Source organism: Delphinus delphis, chromosome 15, assembly GCF_949987515.2.
Source record: "Delphinus delphis chromosome 15, mDelDel1.2, whole genome shotgun sequence".
In the NCBI taxonomy this organism is placed as follows: domain Eukaryota; kingdom Metazoa; phylum Chordata; class Mammalia; order Artiodactyla; family Delphinidae; genus Delphinus; species Delphinus delphis.
This window is the reverse complement of record NC_082697.1, coordinates 83119112-83137574: the sequence shown is the minus strand read 5'-3', so window position 1 is coordinate 83137574 and position 18463 is coordinate 83119112. Positions and strand designations below refer to the sequence as shown.

Sequence of the window (18463 nt, the reverse complement as noted above, 5' to 3'; positions counted from 1 at the left end):
TTATTGAATTAAATGAGATCATGTACTCTAGTTTATTTACCTCGGAGGTTATCATTACCTTTATATTGTATAAATCATTGTTCCATAGGTCTAGAATGTGAAAACTTTAGATTGAATTTAAAAGGAGTAATCTTTGGGCATTCGAAAATTCTAGCTGTTTTCAGGTAGTAAGTGTGCTCTGAGTACTAATATAACTGATGATGCTAAATGTATTTCATGCTGACAAAAATACTCATTTCTGCCTTAGAGGTAAAATCTGTTTCTGTAATTATCCCTCTTAAAAGAAATTTAACATGGGAAATTTAACTTGGGAAATTTTTTTCTGGTGTTTTAAAAATCTGTAATGACTATTCCAATTTTTATAAAAGACTATCAAGAAAGAGAGACAATAGAGAATTCCCTGGCGGTCCAGTAGTTGGGACTCCAAGCTTTCACTGCTGGGGGTGCGGGTTCAGTCGCTGGTTAGGGAACTAAGATCCCGCAAGCCGTGCGGCATGACCAGAAAAAAAGAGAGAGCGAGAGAGAGCAAATGTATTTACTTCTTTGGCTGAGAGTTTTAAATTAATTTACTTACTTTTGGGGCAAAAATTAAATCATGGAAAATGCATTTAAAAGACTATTTAGGAAGAAAAAGTTAATGTGCAAATCATTTTATTTTTTGAAAAAGGTTTAAGAACCAGTCGTTTGTACATTTGGGATGTATAAGGTGATGGGTTAAGTATTTTCTGGGTACACGTCTAGCCAGAAAATGCGATGTGAGTTACTGAAGTTCTGTGGCTCTGTGCAACTTTGAGATCTTATTTCAGGAGGTGAGCTAAACCATAATAACCAGATACAGAATTCCAGATCTTCGCTGGGAGAAGTCGCTTCAAGTGCTGTTTTTGTTTCTCCCCACAAATATTTCTGACATTTCTTTTACAGTTGTCCTCTAGGGATAAGGGTTTTTGGGATAACTTTATTACGGTTTCCCTTAGGAGGTGGAATTCTGGGAGCATGATTCCTGCAGGTAGAATTCCTTGGTCATTGGTCAGTCTCAAAGGATAAGAGTGGTAAAGCAGCCTGGTGAGAAGTGCTGCGTCTCTTATATTGGAACCGCGCTGGAAGGTACATATATATCAGAGATTCCCCATTTCTTGTTAATATGTTAACATTGGCTTCAAATTCGAGCAAGAGATTATTGCCTCTCTGCCTCCAAAACACCTCGTGGCTCGCGGCTTGACCTTCACGGTCCTGCGTATTCACCTGGGCTCCGTGAACGAGCAGCAGGCGGATGCAGCTCAGGCCCGTGGCCAGCAGCTGGCCGGCCTTGCTTGACGCGGTGCACACCGCCAGCTTCAGGGCCGTGTTGCCTGTGGAGGAGACGGCGCAGTTGACGTTTGCCCCGTGGGCAGTGAGCGTTTCTATCACCTGCTTATTTAGTATATCTGCAGCCATGTGCAGGGGTGTCATGCTGGACTCGTTTATGGCGTTGACCTGGGCACCGTTGTGGGCCAGGATGGAGAGAACCGGGTAGGTCCCGTACGTGATGGCCAGGCGGAGCCGGGAGTGCCCGTTGCTGCTGTCCGCTCGCGCATTCACCTGGGCCCCGTGTTCACACAGAATGCGGAGACACAGGACTGTGTTGTTCTGGATGTCTGTCAGGACCCTTTGGATTCTGTTCCCCGGCTTCGTCCGCATGGCAGAGGTGATGGGCCAGTGCAGGAGCATCAGGTGGCGCGTGGTGAGGCCTCTTGTGTCTCTGGAATAGGTACTGATGGCAGATTGCACTCAGTTCACAGTGGGAATGGCTCGACGCGGAGAGCTACTGCTTAAGCAGGCAACATTTATTTAAGATAATCCCCCGTAATTACTCTAGAGAAGTGTTTGAGAATCTGCATTGCTGTTTAATTTCTTGGGGTATCCCAGCGTCTTGCGGGGACAGGGTGGTATGCATCACAGCACGGAGGGGCCCAGCTTCCTATCGCAGCTCATGTCAGCTTTGTTACTCCTGCTGGGACGGTGGCCTCTTCCAGGTTGCATCTCAGTTAGCTCTGTGTCCACAGCCCCTCAGGGCTGTGCTGAGTTAGCAGCCATTCAGTAAAATTGTGCGGACTCGAGTGTGATCCGGAATTCCCACAGAAGTGAGCCGTGAAGGGGCAGAACGCCCGCTGACTCAGTCCCTGGTGGCCCCGCACCCGCTCCTCTACCTGGCCTTCTCACTCGTGTGTGTGGATGGCAGGGGCTGCAGCTGGAGTTTATCGTCAGTCCCTCCCCAGCGCAGGCGGAGTGAGAGTTTGACAACTCGGCCCTCATCTCCTTTCCTGAAATCTCTCAGGATTGCCTCCAAAATTCCTTGATTGTGGCAGAGAAAAGGGAAGGTCTCTTATGAGCATCTGACCGCTCCACTGGGATTAGAAGATGACTCTTCAGTTCACCTGTTGATTTAGTGTAAGCCCTGCACCAGGGGTGTGGGGAAACAGCAGAGTTCCCACACTGCAGAGCTTACAGTCAGGTGTGGAAGCATTAATCCGAAAGAGCTAAGTAAACAGGCCAGTGGGCAAAGAGGTCTGCAGGCCCCACCCAGGGCGAGAAAGGGTGGGAAGGGTGTACTGAGGAATCCTGTGGGGAGGGGGAACATGATGGTCCAGTCCTGGGAGGACCTGCAGAGCTGGAGTGGGGCTCGGGGGCAGGGTGAGAGCAAGATGGGGTGGGGCGCCCTTCCAGAGCGTGGTAAGGATTTGGGGCTCGACTCTCTTTTATACCATGTACTTCTCCCATTCATTCAGATGATATTTATTGGGCACTTAGGAAGTGTCAGCATTGGTTTAGGCGGTGAAGGTATACTGGGAAGCAAGATGAACTTCTTTCCAAGAAAATCCCTTGCCTCTTCCCATTTTCTTATTTTTCGTATCTAACTTAGGTTGTTAAACTCCCTGAGGGCTGTGACCAGGACTTAATTTTCCACAACACCATTGCTGAGCGCTTAATACTTACGATGCTTTAAGTGGGCTGACTGATTTGTGTTCCTGTATTATTTCCGGTTTTCAGAGGATCTCATCTAGTCAGTAAGGAAATTGGTTTATTCCAAACGTGGTAACCTGTAGTCCATCACCCATGGAGAATGGATGAGTCCAGACATGATCGGGAAAGGAACACAGATTGTGTGTGTCCTCATTTAGAAAGTCACCTGTTGAGTTAACTTACCTTACTTCTGGGTCTACTTCATGTTCTAACAAACAAAGCAAACTCTGTGCCTTGCGGTATTCCGCAGCCAGGATGGGGATGATGGACTGCGTCTGCTTTGGGGGTAAAAAATACATTACAAGGAGCCCGATATAGTTAGAATAATTGTGTTAGCTTGCTATTTCAAAGGAAATAATTGTATTTAGCGTCTCTTTGGTTCAGTATTTCTCTGTTATGTGCACTGAAATTCTCCTTTTGCGTTTTAAATTACCCCAAACCAGTCAATTTTAGATTGATATTATAAAAATCTGTATTTTACATACATGCAGATTTACCAAGGCAGCAGATATAATTTACTTAAAGCTTCGAAAGTTGATTCTTGTGAAGAGCTCATTGTGTAAAATTAATGGTAATTGCTATCAAGTCCCTTGGTCCTTAAATTGGCCCAGAGAGTCATTGACAAGTAGGTTTTGCTTTTTAAGCCTTTGCCAAAGTCATAGCATCAGTAGTATAACCTGCACGTTTAGGGTTTCACAGTTAATGCTGCTTGTATTCTGTCTATGATTAGCAGAGCTGTTTATACGAGTTCTTTACACACACACACACACACACACACACACACACACACACATGCCTTTACAGCACGACTGCAAGATAAGGGCAGAGGGTGACTTTCTGAAAAAAATTTAAGTTATAAGGGTAATAATTACTGTATAAAAATTCAGAAAATGAAAAACTATATGTAAAAAAGGGAGAAATAATTCCAGCACACAGACATAATCAGCACTGGCACATCTGAGAGGATGACATTAATGTTCTTCCAACCAAGCGAGCCCCAGTCTCCGCTCAGTCAGTGCCCCTGTGATCCCTGGAAGGAGTCGTCACAGACTCAGCAGAACACGGCTTTGGGTGTGCGGTGTGCTCAGCGTGGACCATCCAGCCTCGGGCACGGTGAAGGCAGCCAGGTGTAGTGAGTCCTCAAGAATCAGGTGGCGTTCCTTCTGAAGCATCACGTTTTTTTTTCTCAAAGTGACTGAGAGGAGAACGCGGGTACCTGGCTCAGCAGTGATCTGTAGCTGGTGGAGTTGGCCAGAACGGCCGTGGGCTGGTTGACAGGTGGCTTCTAAGCAGAGCCCGGAGTGCGGTGCTGCCCTCCCTCAGGATGGCCTCGTAGAGCCCGGTGTGGAATGACACCACCGCGCCCTCTTCCGGGGCCTGGGCCCCGTCAGCCACCAGCCCCCTGCTGCCTCTCTTGGTTATGTTTCCCATGAGTACAACTTCGAGGGGGGACTTAGGAATTCAGGGCAAACGCGTTACAGAATTGGTCAGTCTCAGTCTCTTTATGATTCTTTCCATTCAGTTCTAGAACTGTTGAGAATGGTATCCGTGAAGATGATGATGCATTTTTATATCAGAACCAAACTTTTTCACATGTTGTTCCTGTATCTACAGTGCCAGCTACAGGAGCACAGTTTCCAGGACTTTCTACTTAGTCACAAAAGCGTAGCCAGATTATCATCTTGCACCTAAGATTGTTTCTGTTTTCTCTTCCCATTCAGCTACTGTTAGAAAAACCTGACAACACTAAAATAAGGGGATTTATACAAACAAAACATTTACATTAAGAAGACCTAACTTTTAAGTTAAACGCTTTCTAGTTTTTAATGGAATTCCACCCCGCCTCCAACAGAGGTGCATTTTCCACTGGTCTGGGGGTACTTCCGTCGGGAAATGTGTTGGGTCTGTGATGACTGCTTCAATAGAGTGAAATGTGTACCTTTAGAGTGTGACCTGGCCGTCCCCAACCCTGGCTAACATGTTAGATCATCTGGGAGCTTTAAAAAACATCCGTGTTTTCATTAAAAATAATAATAATCAAAGTCTTTGACTTGTTGAGAGGATAGTAGTTATTAAAACCTTCTTGGTGCCTCTGAGGTCCCGTCAGGGCTGAAATGCACTTGTGCACAAGCACGCTCTACATTAGTGGAATAAGCTGGGGACTTTAGGTAATGTCGACGCCTGTGTCCACCTCCAGGAAATCTGATTTAATCCGTCTGGGGAGTGGCTTGGCCGCTGAGATTTGTATAAAGTTCCTCGGGTGATGCTGATGTGCGGCCGAGTTTGAGAACCACTGCTCTCATTTTTAATTCTTGAGGGGCTGTTGGCTTCTGAGTTGAAAACTCTCAGCATCTACATGTTTTCACTGTTCATTCCAGAACACCGTGGGGTTGACCTGTTCTGTTTGTTTCCAGCCCAGAAATATTTTTCTTCATGGCCCCAATCAGCAAGTAAAAATAGGAGACTTTGGCCTGGCCTGTGCAGACATCATACAGAACACAGACTGGGCCAATGGAAATGGAAAGAGTAAGTTTGTTTTGGTGGTTGTTTTTGTTTGGTTTTGCATTAAAAAAAGAGAGAGAGAGACATGGTTGAACACTGTCAGTATTTAAAGAGAATCAGAAAGACTTAACAGCAAAGGTGAGATTTAAAAAAAAAGCAACTATCATTTCCTTGGGAGCTGCAATGCCCTGCTCAGTCAGGGGTCTTTAACCCTGCCATGCTTAATCTCTGGCTTTTCAAATTACAGGGACACCCACACATACCTCCAGAGTGGGCACTTGCCTGTATGCTTCCCCTGAACAGTTGGAGGGATCCGAGTATGATGCCAAGGTAGTGTTTGTCCCCTTCTGCCCTTTCAGTGGACTTACCCTGCAGTCGTAAGTAACAAAAAGTACAGTAAATGCAGTGGAAGGTCTGACGTCGAAGTGATTTGGAAATAGCGGAGTGTGGTAGGTTATCTCTTACATCAAACTACCATAGTGCGAAGCCTCACTTTTCAACTGAATCTGACTTTTTTAGGCTATTTTACTGTTTCCAAATCCGTGGTTGTCACAAAATAATTTTTGCAATGAGCTTTCCCTTTAAGATACCACCTTCCCTCAGGAAGGCAGGATTCACCAGAGTCTGTTTTCAGCCGTTCATTCTGCCTTCAAGCTTATGTACATCAGTGCCCCCGACAAGTGTGCCACCTGCTTCCCTCTGAGGCTGAATGAAGATGCGGAAAAGTTTTAATCCAGCTCGTTCCTCGAAGGAATGTTAAAGTAAATTCTTTTCTCAAAATAACAGCCTAGTAAATTTTCTTCCTTTTGATGAATCATTCAACTTTTTAGTGATTGGGAAAGAGCTGCCAGAAAAACCATGGCAGCTCCGAAAATCCTATGTAGTAAACACCTTCCTAAAAGACTGTTTTTAGGAAAAGTGACAGGTTTTATGCAGAGTTTGCTAAAACTTTACCAAGAATGCCTAACTCTTAGCGGAGGCAGAGGTGGGACCGGGGTAGGCCGCAGGGACCCTCGGTGACCTCTCATGTCTCTCTCAGGCTATACCTGGCCTGGGTTTTCAAGGAGCCGTGGAGTCAGTTGTATGGTAGTGACCGCGCTGGGTGGCCGGGATCACCCCTGCCCCTCGCCTGGCCCTCAGCCCTTCGTGCCCCTGGATGCCCCTTTTTGGTGTTAGAGCTGGGGATTGCAAGAGTACAGTCATCTGTCTGTAGATCACCTACAGGAGATCCAGCCGGCAGACACCTGCCTCTGTGAGGGACGAGCCAGCCCGCTGTGTTCCCTCCGTTGTAGGGACTGTCGATCATCCTTCCGTAGAAAATCCTCTCGCTTTTGAAAGGAAGGCGGGTGGGAATGGAAATGTTACTCTGTGTATTTCACTACTGATTGACCGTTTCCCCCCTTTTTCAGTCAGATATGTATAGCTTGGGTGTTATCCTGCTGGAGCTCTTTCAGCCGTTTGGGACAGAAATGGAGCGAGCACATGTTTTAATGGGTTTAAGAACTGGACAGATCCCCGAGTCCCTCAGTAAAAGGTGTCCCGTCCAAGCCAAGTACATCCAGCACTTAACCAGAAAGAGCTCATCCCAGAGGCCGTCTGCTGTTCAGCTGCTGCAGAGTGAACTCTTCCAAAATGCTGGAAATGTATGTATGATTTTTTTAATACTGGGGGAAATATGAAGCTTAAAATGGAATTTGTTTAAATTGTGAATCCCATTTCACGAAGCGCAGTTGAGCTTAGAGTCAGGTTTATGGAAACAAAATATTTCAGCCCATTCTCAGAGTTGCCAGTGGCGTACTTGTCAGGGAAGCTAGATGACCACTGCCAACTGTCTACTCTGGAAATGGTCACATGGGTTCCAGTTTCGAGCCTCATCTTGCTAAGTCAAAAGGTTTTAGTTTTCCTTTCCAACTGTGGTATATGGCCTTTTATGAATTATTATCAAGTATCTACTAGTAGAACGGCACACACACCAAAGGATATAGGACAGCAGTGCTTCTCAGGGGAGCTGGAGCATCTGTGGCTGAGACCGCCTTACCCACCCTGAGATCTCAGCATCCCCGTGTGGAGTCTGGTTTTCTGTCCTGTGAGGGGTCCTGCTCCAGGCAGCCATCCCCTTCCTCCTTCCTGACGTGTCGTTTCAGTGCCAGGTATACACAGAAACTTTCTAAGACTTAAAAAACTTGACTCAAAGAGAAATTCACAGGTTCTCTAGTGCTTTGCTACTCAAAGTGGGTCCTCCGACCAGCGGCATCAGCCTTACCTGGGAGCTTGTTAGAAACACAGGCTCCGGGGCTCCCCCCCAGACCTGTACTGTAGTGAGATCTCCGAGTAACTTATACCCAGCGTGTGAGCAGCAGTGGGTGGACGCACCGGTTCCAGAGTGCGGTCTCCAGACCAGCAGCATAAAATCACCATGAACTCGACAGAATTCTTAGACCCCCCCCCACCCCGCTTCCCCCACTGACCTATAAAAGAGACATCTGGGGGAGAAGGGGCTGCTCTCTGTGCTTCTGCAAACCTCGAAGCGGTTCTGATGCACACGAGTTGGGGAACCACTTGCAACTGGTTAGTTGATTTGTCTTTTGTTTAAGGCTTATTTGTGTTCAAGTAAAACAGTGAATTTTAGTAGATTGAACAGTAAATGGGTAGGTGTAGTGCTTTTCTCTCAGTCTCTGAAAATAGCAGATGTGGTTGTTAAATTGATATCCTTGTATGGAGAGAATTTTCTAACTCCCTGTGAAGCTAGAGTAGAGACCGTAGTTATTTGCTGTTAATGGTAAGGATTTCTCCTTCTTGCAGAATTGTTTATAAAGTAACCTGTGCATACCTGCAGAGATAAATTTGCATAGACAGGTGGCCCTCACTTTGCACTTTGTGTAGTGCAGGACTGTGACAATGACCACGCAGAGCTCACAGCATACAAAAGGAGCTTAATAATCAATGGGGAAAGTTACGGTCGTTCCATGACCTTTAAAAATGTTTGTCAGAACATTAAAACTCTCTTATTATCAGTTACAGATGTTTGTGGAAATGAAAAAAATTATAAAACTATAATTGAGAATGAAAGTGTTTCAAGAGTAGTTTGAATAATGCCCACCATCTTGTCCCGTAACCTAGGGCACGGAGTGAGCATCTTTTCTATGCCCTGGTGACTCGTCATACTCCTCGCTAAGTTTGGGTCAGTTTCTGGCATTTTACCTTCGGCACTTTTGACGTTATGATCCGTCCCCAAGAGTTCTTTAATGTGAAGTTTTCTTGGGGCATCTTCATCCTTCTCCTGCTCACGTTGATAAGCGGTCTTCGCTCAGGGCGTCCGATGGTGGCGGGATCAGCATTCCCACGATCAGCTCTTTCGTCTGTAACACCGTGCGTTTGATATTCACTTCTAGCATCCTCACTTTTCATGACTTTGCTGTACTTTCATCTTCGTTGGCCAGTTCCCTCTTTCAAAAACGTCACGTGGGTTTATCACTGGGAGACAGGAGGCAGCACAACTCCACACACTGCCCGTGTGTGAACCGACTAACAGGTGCACGGTGACCAACCAGCAAAGCCGTTGAAAGAAGTGATGATTGTTCCTGATTATGACATGTATGGTGGGTCACATAGTGTTTCGTGGACTGAAGTGCTAAGGCAATTAGTCACTATACCTTGGTAACTGACACTTAACCCACGTTGCTGGGTGACGCGTAATAAGCTGTGAGAACTGGAATCCACGCATATTGGAAGTGTGCAGAGAGGCAGGCCTGTATGTTTAAAAGTAAAGGAAGAAGCCGTTGTAACGGAGCATAAAATTTTCTCTCTTTACAGGTTAATCTCACCCTACAGATGAAGATACTAGAGCAAGAAAAAGAAATTGAAGAACTAAAGAAGCAGCTAAGTCTCCTCTCTCAGGACAAAGGGGTTAAGAGGGTGACTTGAAAGATGGGGGTGTGCCCGTGTAGCCTCAATAGGCTCTGTAGATATGAGAGTGGACTTTTTAAGCTAAATAGTCAACTGGAATGTAAATTTTCAGTCTTTATTAGGGTGTGGCTGGTATAACTCTAATTGCATTTAGTGAGCCTGTATAAGACGTATTAAAGCGAGGCTGTGAAAGTACCCTTTAAGGCTGGCATTTTGAACCGGAGACTGCTCGAAACGAAGCCTGTTCTGGTCTTGCCTTTCTCCTACCCCACACGCTCCTTTTCCTGGACTTCTCACTTAATATTACCGTCCATCCAGTCTCTGAAAGTGAAAGTGTAGGCCTCATCCTCAGCTGTTCTTTCTCTCTTGAACTCTGCCTGTTGACCACCAAGTCCTCCTCTAGGTTCTACTGCAGAAACCTAAGTGTGCTCTGGACCCATCGCTGCCCAAGCCCAGGCCCGCGCATGAGCTGCACCGTTCCAAGTGGACAGCTGCTGGCCTTCCTACCCTCCACGCTGCGCTGTTCCCACGGGCTCCCTCCTTCCTCACAGACTTGCTTCCCCCCAAGTCTACATTCCTTGAAGGCAGCGACATGATACGTTCGTATTTGTACCCCAGTGTGCCTGCACGTAGCTGGTAGTCGTCACGGTATATTGCATACAGTGTTGCTGGGTTTTAAATAAAATGAAAACCACAAATTAATTATATGATGCATTTATTGATATTTAACCACTGGCCTAGATAGAGACTTTGATTTTAGTACAAGTCCCTTTACCAATAATAGGCACAAGACAGCACCATCCTTAAAATTTAAACCCGTTAAAATCAGTGACTGAGGCTCACTGAAGGAGCTCGAGGGCCATGTGAAAAGGGGCCAGGTTTTCACAGGCCCTCATCCACTTCTGCACGTTGGCTGGCGCTGTCCCACTGCAGCTCCCTGTCTGCTGGAGAACGGACCACAGCACGACATCCGCCACCGTGAGTTCATTCCCAACGAGCCAGGGACTCTTCCCGAGAGCAGAGTTCATGGAGCGGAACACAGCGGCTTTTTCTTTACTGCTTCCCTCTTTTAGCTGAAAAATCGCTATATCTACCCAGCTATCTATGAGGGTTAAATTCACAGCATCCTGCTTCCGGCCAAAGAGAGAGAACAGGAAGCGTGCAATGTTCCCTTCTCCTTCGATGGGACACATCGTTTGGACACTGAACTTCATCTGAGTCTTCGGCACTGAAAAGAAATAAGCACTCCATGAAATGTCAACGAGAGCAGCACCGCCGGAGGAAGTGCTTGTAGAGCGTGGCAAGGGGAGTCCCTGTTGGTCACGAACTGGTGGCGAGGGAAAGTGTATTTTCAAGAAAATCGCAGTTTTAGTCGGTCTCCAAAAGGTTAGTAATATTCAAGAAAGTTTAAACTGCAGGTTTAAACGGTGCAAACTTTAAGTTATAAAGTAACCATTTCTGGTATTTGATGATGACAGTTTTCAAGCTAGAAAGGACCTCAGACCATCTGTTCCAACCCCTGTGCCTAAGGACCTGGGCATGAGGCCTGGAGACCAGGGGTCCCATCTCCCAGGCCAGGACCTCCTGCTGCCCTCACCCTGGCTCTCCACGTGTGGCTGAGGGCAGTAAGGCCTCGATGGATGGACATGAACTCAATTCCCTCTGTAGGAACTTAACCGGGAGAAGTGCACACACCAGTGAGATAACGAATAAATGACATCCTGCCACCCTTTAATGGATAATGTCCATTAAAAGAGGACGTCAGTGTCCCCATAATGATGGGTTTTGGAATGTGAGGGCAAGACGGCCGTGACAGCCGTGACTCCCCTGCCCTGGCCGGTTAGACAGGATTCCCTCGGAGACTGCCCTCAGTTGAGCCCTTCACCTTCCCAGAGGAAGGAGAGCACCTCCGGGCCAAGGTGTGCCTGCTCCTCTTGTAGGGCCCCCACAAGCTCTCTAGACTTTGACGGCAAGCAGCCGAGGAGTCCGCGCAGCTGCAGGCCGCCCCTTTCCCATTCCCCATTGCCTCCTAGTCACGCAGCCCCTCCGCTTACCGTCCTTCCAAATCAGAGTAAAACCCAGCTGGTACTCGTGACGGGGCTGCTGCCTCGTCTGCTCGCCGAAGCACTTGAGGAGGTTTGCCGGCACACTCTTGACGGCTGAGTGCGTGTGAACAGTGGACAGGACCTTGTAGTGGTCACAGAGCAGCCGGTGCAGCACGAGCAGGGAGAGGGGTGGCGAGGCGGGGTTGGCGTTGATCACGATGTCCTTCAGTGCCCCGTAATCCTGGGGAGCAAACCCCAACAGAGCAGATGACACCAACAGCAACCCGAGTGCTGACACTGTACCAGGTGCTGTGCTTAGAACCCCACCAGGCTTCTCTAAAGAATCGTCACCTCCCGGGAAGAAGGTACTAATGTCACCCGACCTGCAGCCAAGGATGTGAGTGCTGGGGATGGAAGGAAGCTACCAAGGGGGCTCGGCTCGGTAGGAAGCAGGGGACAGCAGCCAACTCCAACCCTCCACCCCTGCAATGCTGCTCCCAATAAATAAAAGGTGACTCTACTCAGATTAGTACAACATGTTAGGATTGACACCTCTATTTGTCCCTAAGTTAAAAAAAAAAAATCACACGTGTAATTACTCCATTTACTAAATCTTTCTAATGCCCGACAGGATATAGTTTCTACAGCAATTTGTTTGAGTTACGTGTCAATGAAGAACCCCTTGGAAAAGGGTCTTCGCTCAGGGAGATTTTAAAAAACTAGGTGTGAATTAAAGTGCCAAAACACACTGCCTTTTTATTTTGTTTTTAAAATTTATTTTATTGAAGTATAGTTGATTTGCAACACGCGCTTCCTTTAGATGCGGACTATCTTATTTCTGTACATCCGCTCTTCATAACTAATGAACTCATATGATACAACAGAGGCCAAACTCTGTGGCTTTCTGTCCACAGCCGGCCACAATCTGGCCTCTGGTCTTGCCACTCCTGACCGATGCCCTTCATGTGGACCTATGCTGGATGCTCCGCATTTCTCTGAACATATCGTGTTACTTGATGCCGTGCCTTCTGCGGTGTCAAGATTCATCTGAAGCACCGTGTGCTCTGGGAGGCCCCCCGGCATGCTGGGACACCCGGCACAGCTGTCTCACCGACTCATCCCCTATGCAGACTGGCTCCCTGGGGGACTGGCTGAGTGGGGTCTCATGGGCCCCCGGCGCATGCAAACACGAACTGGGGGATGAAGGGATACATGAGTGCAGAGGGATGGACGTTACCAAAAACAGCTCTGGGGGAGACATGGCAATGCTGCCTCCGCTTGTTAGGTCTTTAAGCAGGACCGTTGTCTATCACCAATTCTGGGGGAGGGTGCTAGCAGGGATTCTCGGGACGAACCCTCTTGCACCCACTTGTAACAAGATATTCTTTCTTTGCGTTATCAGATTGTCCTGTAAACCAACTGAAGCCTGTAGACTGACATTAAAGGTGGCTGATGCAACTGAATTTTAACACAGCAAACTGAATGTAAGCAAAATACGTCTGAGGTATGAGACTGTGGCTGGCTTTTAGCAACAAATTGCAAAAGGATCGGTGGGGATTTTGCGCCTAGACAGCCCAGGCTCTGAAATTCAGGCCACTCTCAAAGAGTCGGGGTGGACTTGGCTGAACTCAGAGAAGCATTGAGTGTACGACCATTTCTCCAGGGCTCGGAGTCTGCCGGGAGCTGCCTGCAGTGGCAGGAAGCAGGGACTCTTGACTCCCTCTTCTGCCTAAGGATCCCCCCCACCCGTTCTCTACCGGGTCTGAGAAATCCAGAAGCTGCATTAGAGCCTGCCTGGCTTCACTCAACGCTCATGAATCTGTTCTGTGCAAAGGCACAATCAGAGGAGGAATGTCCTTTTGCACCACCTTTGAAAACTCGAAAACCAACGCTTTAATCCCAGCAGCACAATTTTCCAGCACTAATATCCACCTAGCGCGCCGATGTTCCTTAGCTTTCTAGATGCACTCACCTTTCCAAGCACGGAATTTAAGTCCAATGCACTGGTCGATAAAGCAGCGGGCTCGTCAGCTTGGATTATGTTGCTTACATCCAAGTCCGCGTCTGGTGTCTGAATCATCTTGGAGAGACCATCGACCGCAGCTTTCAATTCATACAGGCGTTTTAAAATATCATCTTGGCGGGACTCAAGAGCTTGAAGAGATGGGTCCGACTCTTCCTAAACAGACCAACATCAAAACGTTCACTTCCTCTCACATCAAAGCAGTCTGTTTGATCACTTGTCTTCCACTTAGTTCGAACCTCCCACCTTTCAGAAGACATTAAAATGAAGTTAGCAGAATCATCTCATTTGCTCCAGTCCAATAGGTCCTGCAAATCAATCCCCAAATGCTATAAAACAAATAATGTTGTGCCTGAAAGCCACTCAGAAATTGCAGGACTCCTATTTCAGATGATTTAGTCTTTAAGAACAGAGAAGGAGAGAAGACGAACACAAATTGTTCTTTCTATCAAACTAGTTCAAAATACTTTGCGTAAATGAATAGAAGATGATTGGGGGTGGCGATGAGGATGTAATCAATCATACTAATCGAAGGGAAAAGGGAGCATGCTCCACACAGGTTAAGAGAAAAGTGTCCTTAGGCTTAGAAGTATGTCCGGGAGGGTCAAATGATCCATTCCCCAAATCATTTTCTAGGCAATACTGGCACTCACATTATCTTAGAATCATCTAGAACTTTTTCACTGCTGAAATGTATTACTTCATAAAGAGGGAATATTCACATCCTTCATTCACTGAATCTGCATCTTTCTTGCCTGGTACAGTGGACTAGCATACCATAAGTAACTAATAACATTGGGTTGGCCAAAAAGTTTGTCTGGGTTGTTCCGTAATGGAACTCTTCGGCCAACCCAATATTTGCTGAGAAATAAATCTCAAATCTCTGCAGACTTACTTTATTGTTTATTTAATTTATTTATTTTTGGCTGCGTTGGGTCTTCGTTGCCGCGCATGGGCTTTCTCTAGTTGCGGCGAGCGGGGGCTACTCCTCACCATGGTACACGGGCTACTCACTGTGGTGGCTTCTCTTGTTGTGGAGCAAGGGCTCCAGGTGCGCGGGCTTCAGTAGTTGTGGCACACAGGCTCAGCAGTTGTGGTGCACAGGCCTAGCTGCTCTGTGGCATGTGGGATCTTTCTGGACCAGGGCTTGAACCCGTGTCCCCTGCATTGGCAGGCGGATTCTTAACCACTGTGCCACCAGGGAAGTCCCTACCAACTTAATTTTTTTATTTTTATTTTTTTGCGGTACGCGGGCGTCCCACTGCTGTGGCCTCTCCCGTTGCGGAGCACAGGCTCTGGACGCGCAGGCTCAGTGGCCATGGCTCACGGGCCCAGCCGCTCCGCGGCATGTGGGATCTTCCTGGACCGGGGCACGAACCCGCGTCCCCTGCATCGGCAGGCGGACTCTCAACCACTGCACCACAAGGGAAGCCCCCAACTTACTTTAAAAAGCAATAACAAGAAACCTCCCAGCAGTCACACTGTGCAACCTATTTTCAGATTCACAAGCTCTCACAAAAGATAATCCATTTGAGTCAAGAGAACAAAGAACACGTTAAGCATGAGTAAGACACTCATGACTAGACAAAAGGGTCAATAGGCAATGACCTTGAGTTTATTATAAACACGCACTCGTGGCCTCCCCTGGTGGCACAGTGGTTAAGAATCTGCCTGCCAATGCAGGGGACACGGGTTTGAGCCCTGGTCCGGGATGATCCCACGTGCCGCGGAGCAACTAAGCCTGTGCACCACAACTACTGAGCCTACACGCTGCAACTACTGAAGCCCGCGCAGCTAGAGCCCGTACTCCGCAATAAGAGAAGCCACCGCAATGAGAAGCCTGCGCACCACAACGAAGAGTAGCCACCGCTTGCTGCAACTAGAGAAAGCTCGCGTGCAGCAACGAAGACCCAACGCAGCCAAAAATAAAATAAATTTATTTTAAAAAATAATAAAAAATAAACATGCACTCATGATACAGTGTGAGTGTTGGAAGAGTGCCTGATCACATTTGTATGCTGGTGAGTTTAAGGAACATTTTGTTTCTCCCCTTGTCACTCACAACACTGCCCTCTTCGCAGAGCCAATGCATCACCAACTGTTGTCAATTTTCTGGAATCCAATGACTTGTAAGTATGCCTCCATGGTCAATGCCTGAGTCCAAGACACCATTTTTCACCTGGCCTACTTCCACTGGTCACCTTGCATCCATTCTGGTCCACCCCTCCACCCCACCCATCCCTACGATGGCAGCCAGAAATCAAAACAACCTCTTAGGCTAAAAAGCCTAAGATAAATAGCTTGATAAATAGCTTGTAGGAATGGTTCTCTGCTTACCTCCTCTCCCATCATTCTCCCCATTGCTCTGTGCTCTGGCCATGCTGTTCTTTGGATCCTAAACCTGCCACAGGGCTTTTCCTCATCAGGTTCCCTCTGTCTGCAACACCCCTCCCCCTTCTCTCGGCTGGTTAATGCCGATTTACCCTAGAGCTGGATCTCCACGATCTCAGCTCCCCTCACCTGCTGCTCTTGTTTGAGATCAAACAGCAGAGAAATGCAAGATGGCTACCATCTGGGTGGGACAAAGAAGGATAGAGTTCAGTGTGCCAATTAAACAATGTGGTGCTGACTGGAAATAAGTGTGCAAAATGTGTGACTGGTAAGGCTGCCACCTGTGTGATATCCTCATGTTAACTCAGTATCAGTCCTCCTGAGTAATACTTCCAATCTTTTAATCCAGACTGTATGTGTGCATTCTTTGTGTACAACTTTGCTCATTTCTACAACTGGCAGTCGGGTCCCTGCCCAACCAGGGGCAAAGCACCTACTGTATTCAAAACCCGTCAGCACTCCCCTGAAGACTGAACCCAGTAGCTCGATCTGAGGAACGCAAGATACTCAAGTTCTGCTTTACCTACCACACCTTCTAATGCTGGCCTGTTGTTTTCCTTGTTCAGGAGAGACCGTGACTTGGCGTGCTGTGTTTATCCATTTGTTATTTTACATGGATTTAGAAGCTTTTTTTTTTAGAAGCATTTTATTCTTTGTGTTGCTCTCATTTCTCCTGGAGATGCTAGATTTCTAATGATCTATCCACATTGTTATCATCTGCTGTTATCATCTTCTAAGTTGCAAGTTCACAGTTAAATGCCCAAAGGAAGTAGTTAGGCAGCAGACTTAAAAGAAAAAAAAAAAAAGAAAGGGGGACTTGGTCTCAAAAGAGATGTTATGCTCTCCACTCTGGGGTTTTCTTTTTGATTCCATGGGACTGTCCAGTTGAGGGGCACCAGAGCATGCCTGCATGGGAATCTCCAGGTGAAGAGATACTGGACCATGCTTGTGTTTTTGCCTTAGCTCTACAGTGAGACAACAGTTGTGTTATTTGGTTTCAAACTAAACTAACCACCGCCCTTCCAATCGAGGCAGAAAGGTCTTAAGACAAAGGATGACAGGGAAAACAAGCCACGAACGTTATCTATTCACTCATCTTGAGCCAGAATGGACAGGAAGTCTCTCCAGTTGGAAAATTAAAATGTGTATTTGCAATTAATAAAAAAAGTCAAAGTTGAGCAGGTACTTTACAAAAGAGGTGAAATCAAAATGCCTAATAAACATGAAAAGGGGCTCGACCGATTTAGCGGTCTCGGAGATATGAACTAAATTACATTAGGATACCACTGTACAGCCACCAGCTTTGGGGAGGGTGCCAACATCAGAAATTCGTATACACTGCGGGTGAGAGCATAAACCGGGATGACCGCTTTGGAAAGCAATCTAATCCAGTTGAAGACAGACCAGCCCACTGAGCCAGCGATCCCATCCCTTAGTATATCCCCTATGCCTGCTCGTGTACAAGAATATTCTGCAGAATAATTCATAACAGCCTAAAATGCAAAACCAGCCGACGCCCGTGAGCAGCGGGATGGATAAAGCCCTGGGGGCACAGTCAAGCCAAGGAGCAGCAGGCCGCAGAGGACGAACGCTTTGCTTTCTCATGGCAGCAAAGGGATTCTTCAAATCATATCTAGAAGAGGCAGCCAGACATTGCAGGGCACACGCTGCATGCTTCCACTTACACCAAGACTACGTGGTTTAGGGATGCATACTCAGGTGACAAAATAAGAGAGAAAAGCAGGACGTAATGACCGTGGAAGTTGGGAACTTTGGGGGTAGTTTTAAGTGGGGCGCTGACAACGTGTTAACTTGAGTGGTGGTGACACTGGGATTCGCTTTATAATTCCTCAAAACGAGCATTTACGTGCTATTCGCTTTTCTGTGGGTAAAATTTCGTCATATAAAAGTTTAAGTAGTCATAAGCGAAAGAAAGATTCCAGATGGATAGCTATTTTAATAGTTGAGTTTACGGTCGTTCGGAGGCCGGCGGGCGCGTGAGGCTGGAGTGGGGTAGGCGATCGTGTCTGGTCCCCACGGTTTGTTCGCGACAGTTCGGGTCCCAAGGTGCGGGCCTGGAAGGACCCCTGCCCCTAGTCCTCCAACTGAGGGCCAGGGCGGCAGCGCGTGCGCACTGAACAAGAGGGCAGCGGGGCGGGGCCGCGGTGGAGCCAGGGCGCCTGAGCACTGGACGGGCGGGCGGCGGGACTAGAGCCTTGGCGCCTGGCACTGGGCTGATGCGGGGCCGGGGAGAGGGCCGCGCGCTCCTACCTGCACGTGGCTCGCTGCTGGCGCGGGGCTGGCGATCCTACCGTGCACGTTGGGGAGCCGGTACATGCAGGTGGGAAGCTCTACACGGAGAGATCCACTGCCCTCGTGATAGGGCTTTACCTGGTACATCGGCATTGTGGAACCCAAGGGAGGGAAGGTGGCGGGTGAGAGACACGAACGCTCAGAAACCGTGCAAGTCCACGACAGGCTGCGGCCACCTCCTTTCCGACCCGGAGGCTGGTGTCCGGGAAAGCTCAGTTCCTGTGCTCTAATTGGCCCCTGCTAATTTGACGTCATTGACTCGACCTTTGACACAACCAATCAG

General features: G+C 47.6%; 3 protein-coding genes across 6 annotated transcripts in view; 1 reads left to right on the top strand and 2 right to left on the bottom strand.

Annotated features, from left to right (window-relative positions):
• EIF2AK1 (eukaryotic translation initiation factor 2 alpha kinase 1) overlaps positions 1 to 10113 on the top strand; it is a 30668-nt gene extending 20555 nt beyond the window's left edge. For all 4 annotated transcript variants that reach the window (XM_060032482.1, XM_060032480.1, XM_060032481.1 and 1 more), the window contains 4 exons: positions 5415 to 5526; positions 5750 to 5832; positions 6912 to 7145; positions 9316 to 10113. In XM_060032482.1, coding sequence (XP_059888465.1) covers positions 5415 to 5526; positions 5750 to 5832; positions 6912 to 7145; positions 9316 to 9426 — 540 coding nt within the window. In that variant the 3' untranslated portion in view covers positions 9427 to 10113. The remainder of the gene's footprint in view (positions 1 to 5414; positions 5527 to 5749; positions 5833 to 6911; positions 7146 to 9315) is intronic.
• Positions 14 to 4445, bottom strand: ANKRD61 (ankyrin repeat domain 61). Its single transcript, XM_060033197.1, is given in 5 exon segments — positions 14 to 1100; positions 1102 to 1738; positions 3184 to 3278; positions 4217 to 4278; positions 4281 to 4445. Coding segments are annotated over 5 exon segments (1248 nt in total). The 5' UTR covers positions 4432 to 4445; the 3' UTR covers positions 14 to 797.
• A 134-nt stretch (positions 10114 to 10247) lies between the features above and the next one.
• On the bottom strand, positions 10248 to 18379 carry AIMP2 (aminoacyl tRNA synthetase complex interacting multifunctional protein 2). The gene is made up of 4 exons (XM_060032486.1): positions 18139 to 18379; positions 13426 to 13632; positions 11463 to 11694; positions 10248 to 10636 (listed from the first exon to the last, which is right to left on the bottom strand). Exons 1-4 carry the CDS (start codon positions 18271 to 18273, stop codon positions 10248 to 10250), a joined length of 963 nt encoding a protein of 320 aa, XP_059888469.1. The 5' UTR covers positions 18274 to 18379.
• Between the last annotated feature and the right edge of the window lie 84 nt (positions 18380 to 18463).